This window comes from Halyomorpha halys, unplaced genomic scaffold (genome assembly GCF_000696795.3).
Source record: "Halyomorpha halys isolate HHAL.00 unplaced genomic scaffold, Hhal_1.1 Scaffold88.1, whole genome shotgun sequence".
NCBI classification, from domain to species: Eukaryota; Metazoa; Arthropoda; class Insecta; order Hemiptera; family Pentatomidae; genus Halyomorpha; species Halyomorpha halys.
In genome coordinates, this window is record NW_027114863.1 from 1,976,342 (window position 1) to 1,985,371 (window position 9,030).

Genomic DNA, 9,030 nt, shown 5'->3' on the forward strand with positions numbered 1-9,030 from the left:
TACTAAAAATTTATTGATTACTTAAAAAGTTATAACAATAAATAATACGTTGAGGAAAATATGAACTGATGATTCAATAAATTTTCGAAAATCTATTTTCGATTACTTTTTGATTATCAATGTAGATTTAATGTGCTTACGTTCGCCTTGTAGCAGTAACAGTCCAGATTGTATTAACATAATAGATTCTGTGATAATTACATGATTTTTCTAAGGGTTGAATTGAGAATATTTTAAAACAAGTGCACAAAATATGAATTTGTTACGCAATCATCCTGCCAGGTCTTCGACGATGATTTAAGTTTATTTTACCACTAGAAGACCCGGCAATACTTTGCTATTGCTATATTTGAGAATGCTTACACATTAATTGAAAACTATTGAAAATTTTATGTCAATTAATATATAATTATGAGAGATATTTCACCGTGGGTGACGTACGAGGAGAAGATGGTTGTGGGTGCGGTCAAAGTGAAACTCAAATAAGATGGCGTAACCTATTTAATTGTGCCAACGTTTCGGCTAGAGTTTCTAGCCTTCTTCAGTGCTGTTAGCTGGAAAATCAAACGCCTAATGAAGGTTACTTTAATGATTAGGCGTTTGATTTTCCAGCGTAACCTATTTAGCCATCTTATTTGAGTTTCACTTTGACCGCACCCCCAACCATCTTCTCCTAGCAATTAATATATAGATGAAGTGATAAGACGGTAGCGATAGTAACACAAATGGCAATAGCATCTCTATATAATCGTTAATACTGGTCCGATTTAGTTGATTTTTCTTAATGTTTTAAAAAATTTGATTATCTTTGATATCATTATAGTATCATCATATATTGTCATATATATTTATACCACATAAAATATGAATAGTTTTTATGTAATAGCCCTCATGACCACTGTATTGAAACGATTCTGAATGAATTGCCATTCAAAGTGTGGGGACAGATTTTTTAAGAGTGAAACAAAGTTGATATTCGTTTTAAGAATCTCGAGGAGTAAAAAATCAGTGATTTCACCCCAATTTTTGGTTACTTTAATGAAAACTATGTATAATAATTACTTGTCAAAATTTATGAGTCTGTCAAGTATAGGTAGGGGAAATAAAAAATGCCGGTTTTTCAAAAACGTTAAAAATAATTAATTTTTCATTCGGAGCTCTAAATCTAAGAAAAAATCATTTAAAGTAGAATAAATTTGCAAACTGTAAGCCCTAATAGAGATATTTACGTTCAATAGTTCTCGAGATATAGCGTTTTAAAAAGCAATATTTCATAAAAATGTTGTACAGTTGTACTGAAAGATCAGTAGAGTGGATTTATCTTGAAAAATCTAAATCTCAAAAATCATTTGACATACAGATTAGGGTTTATACAAAAACCGACATTTCAGAAAACCGGTTTTCGAATAGTAATTTTTCCATAAAACCAGTTTCGAATTTTTATAAAAATTTTTTTGCTTGAATATTCTGTAATTCGAACAAACAATTTAGAGTGATTAAAAGTAGTTTTTGACTGAAATTATTTACTGTTAAATTTTATTGATAGTAAAAATTTTTTATGCAATTTAGTAGAACAAAGAAATAATAGTTGACCAGGATTGTTGTTTATGCATCATTTTCACATATAAGGATGTAAATATTTTTATAATAGTGAAACGAGTTATTCAGCAAAGGGTTTGAATTAATAAAAACAATATATTTTCACGTTTTTATAATAACCATATTATTTTTTTAAAAAACAATGTTATTAGATACAGATGGATACTTATTAAAAACAATTATTAAAGATATAACTGTGTATTATATAATGTAAATTATAATCAAAGCCGAAAGACCAGAGTAAATAAAGTTTATGCATACACACTTATTAAAATCAATTTTAGTTTTAAAGACAATTAAGCAAAGGATTTCATTTTTTTGTTTAATGAAATATGATTTCAGAAAACAGAGGACGTCTATCGATTTGCTATTTAGCCGTGTCCTTAGTTTATTCACAAAATTCCCCGAAATAGAAAATACTCGCTCACTTGCAACCGAAGTGTTATTCATACATTGAAAACCGATATTTTCTACTAAAAAACCGGTTTTTAAAAACCGACAAACCCTGGTACAGATGTCTGTTAGTACTCCAATTAAAGCTAGTTTAATGGTCTATGAAATAGTTTATGACATTTATCGTCTTAACATTTTATAGGAAGAACTAGAAATTAACAGTTTGTGAATTTATTTTGTCAAATATCATAAAAACTACTACTCCTGTATAAAGATAAACGTTATAAACTATTTTATAGTAAATTTAACTAGCTTTAATTTGAGTGCTGACAGACATCTATACGTCACATACTTCCTGAGATATAGATTTCTCAAAATAAATTTACTAACTATAAATCTTTCATTGGATTTTTAAGAGCTGTTGATTTTAAAAAGCTATATCTCGAGAACTATTGGACGTAAATAGCTCTTTTAGGGCTAATATTTAAGAAAATTTACTTTTTTTAAAATAATGTTCTGTAAGATTTTCTAGTGTTGTTGGTAGTTTTCAAGATAAAGAGCTCCGAATGAAAAATCAATGGTTTTTAAGGTTTTGAAACAACTGCCATTTTTTATTCCCCCTACCTAACTTGGCAGACTCATCAATTTTGTCTAGTAATTATACATAATTATCATTAAAGTAATTAAAAATTGGGGTGAGATAACTGCCTTTTTTCTCCTGTACTATTTGAAAAGTTTTTCTTTATTTGAAACTAAGAATTTCACCCTTATAAGATCATTAAATCTAAATAATGTATTTTACAAGAGGAGACATTTAGTTCTCCAATGGTTGAATTAACGGAGAAATTGGCTAAAAAGCAGAAGAGTATGAACGACTATAAGGCCCCCGAAATAAAAAAAAAAATCCTTCAAATGAATCAAGGTAAAAGATTTCTAATTTTTAATTTCTCTGAAAAATGGTATTTTTGGCTGAAAAAAGCTTATAAAATCTTATTAAATAAATAAGTACTTATACTTGGAGTTGTGTAAAATTGATATTTAGTTAGTCTTTATACACTATTGATTCGAGATGTGTTATCTATTTTCTGTATTACTTAATTTAAGCACCTTCGAAATGGCGAAATATTGACTTGTTATTTTTTTATAAGTATTGAGTGACTCTGGGGATTGTTTTGGAATATTTGATGAGCATATTCAATATTTATGAGCATATTCAATTTTACACAATTATTTTTTTTTCTTTTTTTTTTTATAATCAGTCTAAAGTGAGTGAAAAAAAGTTTTGTGAATGATGAGAATCAAGATGAGCTAATTGACGACTATCATAACATTATTATTATTGTCATCCATTGCTTTATCAGTTATGAAAACATCCAAACCAATCAGAATACAAACTACGAACAAGTAATCTAACAAATAACAAATAAAATGGTGACTAGCTCAGGTGGTCTGTTGCGTGACGTAATTCTCCATTTAACAGACCTAGTAACAGACTCTCAACCATGTCATATGTTATGTAGTTTTAACATGGTAAAAGAAGGAAATATTTTTACATTTAACATGTTAAACTAAAGATCATGAATACTCCTAAAGTATTGAGTGCAATTACAGAACACGACAAAAGGTGAAATGATTCATATAAAATGACTGCATAAACAACAAGGAACTCGAATAAATTAATGAAAAGAAAAATGAAGAAAAGAGAAAGAGAAACATTGTTACAGTATCATAGGAATATTTTAAAACAAAGCTATAAAGTCTTAATTACTGCATTAACTTAAGATACCATCGAAACAGCGAAATATCGAATAGTTATTTTTTTACAAGTATTTGAGTGACTGCGGGGGCTTGGTTTGGAATATTTGAAGAGATAAACAAATTTATAGGATTCCAGATCGAGAAAGACTTCACGATAATAGCCAGTTTATTCCTCGTGAACATTTTAAGTTTCAGGTTAAGCTGAAAACGAATATGATTTACTTATTACAAAATTGTTGACCAACTTTTCTGAAATCCACATTATCTTATTAAAATGTTTTAGTGAATAAAAAAACCTTTTTTTACCTAATAGAATCAGTAATATTCTTTCTTATTCTTCAGAAAGAAACAAATCGATTGGCATCTAAATAACCAGGAAAAAATGCTTAACTTTTATTAGTAATTTTTTTTAACCAAAAAATCCGGTCAGCCTATATTCTTTCCAGGGAAATCCTGAATTTAGCTAAACCTCCGTCAGAATGGGATGAACGGTATGGAAGTGCATAAAGTACGAACGAACAAATGAAAACTTTTCTAATTATCCTTTTGAAGATAATTTGAAAATGTCCTAACAATTTTTTAAGGAGAATTTCCTAGCAAAAAGCAAGAGAAGTGAGAAACTGGGAAGTTGGGTCAGTCTTTCGTCATCTTGCGACCTGCCATTGTGGGTGCCACGTTCTAAGATCAGTAACTGTTTTAAATTTTTTCCCAAAACTTCTGTTTGTGTAGTTTTATTATTCTTTTCTATAGGTTTCATAAGTTAAAAATTACATGGTTTATTTTATTACGTTGTAAAAGATAAAAACTACTAAAACGAGTAATAGTTAAAAACGTAACAGGGTTAAAACCGGTGAGATGGTCCCCGCATTAATATCACTCAGCTACCTCATCGACCATTTTTGTAAAATTCTCTTTATAAATGTGTTACGTTAAAATATTTTATATTAAAATAAGTAAATTATTGCTATGTACTGAGTTAAGCAATGGATACTTTTAAGATGAGAAGATGGTGGGGGAGGGGTGCGGTCAGCAGAAAAAACACAAAGAAGCAAAAGAATATTTATTTATACCGAAGCTTCAACCTGATTTTCACTCTCAGTGTAGCCAGAATTTCCTCACATTCCTATAAATTTATGACCCTGACGAATATCTGTAAATCAGGTTAAAACGTGGGCACAAATACATATTATTTTGTTTATTTGTGTTTTTTCTGCTAACCGTACTCCCTTCCCCTTCGCCCCGACCAACTTATATATATACATATATCTACGGATATTAGAGTCGAGAAAAGTTGTGGATTGAATATTTTATTTTTAGATTCTCTAAGAACTGATGTTCAGGTGTTTTACTTTTTAATGATACTAAAAACGAATAGCTAGTTGTAAACTGAATATGCCCATTAAAAGATTTTTTTTTTCGCATTATAATGTAAAAATACAGGTTTAGGTTGTTTGTAGATTCAAAATGTAAAAAAAAAAAAAGTAGCTCAATCAAAAGTTCTAAATTTCATTTTATCATAACTAATCAATTTTATAAAAGGAGCAAGGATGTACCTGTTTTGAAATGAGTATAGGTTTGATAGATGTTTTTACTTTGTTAAAAAAATACAACTACATATTAATTAACTGAAGATGCACATTTTGTCAGTCACGTGGGACTATGATCAAGGATGTGTTCTTTGGAAAATGTTAATTTTGATATTAAGTCTTAAAATTGATTTCTGGTATCCCAAAAAGCAGGTTAGGCTTTTTTAAAATTTTTCAAATTCATTTCATAAAACTTATTACCAGTTCGCAAAATGGGTGTTGGACGGTTACTCATTTATTGAAATTCCTTTTTGGGTATGAATAAATGTACTCACCTGCCATTTTATAGTAAAATGTCCCGTATATTGGATTAGTAACGAACTGACCTGCAAGGAAGGAGGTGCCAACTGAACTGGTGAGTTTTGGAAAATTGCACAATTTTATAAATTTTCATTAAGGACCTTCCTAACTTTAGTTCAGTTCATGTGATATTCAAATTCATTGTTACGGTTTTTATGGATTATTGTGCTCCTGTAATAATGCAACCTATTTTTTAGCAAATTGATCTGGTGGAAATCTTTGTTAGTTTTCTTTTTTTTAACAATTGATAATAGGAGGGCATTGTCTTATGCTAAACAAACGCTTCCTGGAATTCCAAGAATGATCAATGATATTAATGATTCTTAATTTCAGAACCATTTACTATGAATTCCGATTGTCTTGCCAGTTGGTGTGAAGTGAAATTGCTATACTAGAGGTATTCATGATGTTGAGTTAAATATAAAATGATTTACCATGGTAAATATTATAATTATAGGATTGTGAGCAGCCCTATTTAAAGTCATGTTAAATGTTAAATGATCCTAGCGGATTTTCTGTGCAACTTACTTTATTACCTTTCCTTCCAAAACTAGCTCTAGAATACTTTATCAAGAATGTGATTAAACAGAACAGGATTTACACCTTATATGGTAAAATATCGGTGATTAGGTTAGTTGACGATTTGTTATTATTAGGTGAGGAAACTTTAGAACTTCGTTGACTGACTCTAGTGAGGAACTAGGTCTCGAAATAAATACGGATAAAACATAATACATGGTTAGGGAGTGATATATAGGAGGAAATACATTTCTCACCGGATCAGAAAACTGCCACCTCCAACGTGCAAATATTGTCAGTCCATTCTTACGATTAGACATATTTTTGAAGAGTGTACTCACTATTTGCCAACAATAAATAGGATAGGACTGACCCCAAATTTATCCGAAGCTCTCGCAGATGAGGAAGCTAAAATTACATGAGTGTTTGAATTTTTAAAAGCACATCGCCTTCTTTATAAATTATAACTCCTCTTCGATTTTTATTTTTTTCTTATTTATTATTTTTATTTTATTTATTATTAATTTTTACATAACGTTTAGCATGCCATTGGCGTTGATGACCAGAGGGTTTTACGCATTTAATCAGCAACAACAACATTAGAACGGTTTAAGTGTTTTGGTTCTACGGTAACTAGAAAAAGCGAAATTGATGAGGAAATAAAAGCGAGGTTGAAGGTGGAAAATGCCTGATATTTTTCAATTTATAAACAGCTTATAATTTATAATTTATAAAATAATTATAAAATATAAATAATTTGTAAACACCTTCTGTCCAAAAACTTAAAAGTTAGATTCTGAGAATACAGTGTAAAACAATGTAGATATGACATTTCCTTTATGAAATTCAAATTTTTGACTAATTATGAAGTTTATTAAAGTATATGAATATGAGACAATAGTCCCGCAACATTGTGCTACAATATGTTAATTTAGAATAAATTAAATTCAAATTGGAGGTTTTTAACCTCAAACAATTTTTATTGAAATTAAAACTGTTATAATTTACATAATTATTATCCTTCCCACTGTTCTGGATGTGAAACGTGGCCTTTTACACTAAGGGAAGTGCTTTAATGTTTTTTAAAATAAAGTATCATGTGAAATATTCGAACCGAAGAAAGATGAATTAACTGGAGAATTTAGAAGGCTACGCAACGCCGAATTGAGTGACTGCATTCGGTAAATATAGTTGATGAGCATATAAGATCCCACGGGTAAACGTCCAAAGGATAGACCGAATCGTAGATGGGAAGACTGAAGTATGATTTGGACTTGGATAGGCGTCACTCAACAGATGTATGTAGAAATCGATTGGTAGTATCGGCTTCGAACTTTCGGGTTCGCTGGCCTTTATTATTATTTTGTAGTTACTATTAACTGTGGACTATGGTGATTGTTCAGTTTGTTATTGGACGAGTTGCATCTGCTATCTGTTAGCCAGTCTGTTTGAATTATTCTCAATTTTATGAATACCAGGAGGTGAGTTTCAAGGTAGTATCCTTGGTCTCATCCTCTACACCGTCTATACAGCTGACATTCGAACCAATCGTAATACAATCCTCACCACGTATGCCGATGACACAGGTGTGCTCGCTATTAATAATAACCCATTATTACAACCTAATTGTATCCTAAACTCTCCAATCCCATACCACAGTCCTCGAAGAATGGTGTCGTAATTGGAGGATTAAGATAAATTGCATCAAATCACCTTCACCCTTCGTCGTGAACCTACTGACTGCCCTACAGTTTCATTTAATAATGTTACTCTTACCCCTGTCGAACAGATCCGCTACCTTGGACTACATTTTGACAAACGATTAACCTGAAATCCTCACACAAGACTGAAAAGACAGGAAAATTCACGTCGATTTCGACTATCACAGAACTAACTAGGCAAACGGTCTAAACTTCTAACACCTCAAAATACTGATCTACATGACTGTAATAAGGCCATATGGATATGGAGTTGAGCTTTGGGGCTCCTCTAAACCTTCGAATTCCTCTTGTATCCAATCCAAAATCCTTCGTAAAATACTCGATGCTCCTTACTTTCTCATAAATACATTAAGACCTTAATGCTCCATATGTAACCGATCTAGCCCGTACCATTATAAACTCCCTAACCACCTAAACCCCCTAGGAATATTTACATTCCTTATAGTTAGCTTCATGTGCTAGTTCACAGTTTACAAAATATGGCCCATCAGTAAATTTTAACAAGGCAGTTATAAAGTAGTGTTTACCTCAACACTAAATGCACCTTGTCTCTAAATAACAATGAATTGTACACATAGGAATATTACGGTTTTTATACCAAAAAGTTGATCGCGAGGCCAATTTTGGTCGATCGTCGATCGCTCGCTATGTCTGGGGTGGAATTCGGTTTACCATGAAGTTTGAAGCGATTCTAGTAACAGAAAACTCATTCGAAAAATATATTTTAATAATAAATAATGATAGTTGTTGTTTTTAAATAGGTACGTAGATAAGCCGTATATATGTATATCTCAGTACAAGGTTTACTATTGATAAATTAGCAAAAAGTATGTCATATTTTTCATTCATGATAAATTTCCCTGGTCAATTATCAGCCTTACTGTGCGTTTTTATAACATTTTTTTCATATTTACGAACAAATAGTACAACTTATACGGTCAAGTTAATATAAAATTAAATTGCATTTTAAGTTAATAAAAATCTATCTTAAACAAGTGTCTCAAAATCGAAGTTTTTAAGTACCGCATGTATTTTATTTTCTTCATGAGCCTATGGCTCGAAACCTTAATAAGTGATTTAAAAAAAAAAAAAAAATAGTTTTGAACATTTATACTGTATACTGAAACATGGTGCATAGTAAAGATAGGATGCAT

At 30.6% G+C, this 9,030-nt stretch overlaps 1 protein-coding gene across 1 annotated transcript in view; it reads right to left on the reverse strand.

Moving 5' to 3' along the window:
* Window positions 1-5,678, reverse strand: part of LOC106677132 (acyl-CoA Delta-9 desaturase) — a 28,856-nt gene extending 23,178 nt beyond the window's left edge. The window contains exon 1 of the mRNA XM_014414847.2: window positions 5,612-5,678. Within this exon, the coding sequence (XP_014270333.1) occupies window positions 5,612-5,618 (7 nt within the window). The 5' untranslated portion in view covers window positions 5,619-5,678. The remainder of the gene's footprint in view (window positions 1-5,611) is intronic.
* Between the last annotated feature and the right edge of the window lie 3,352 nt (window positions 5,679-9,030).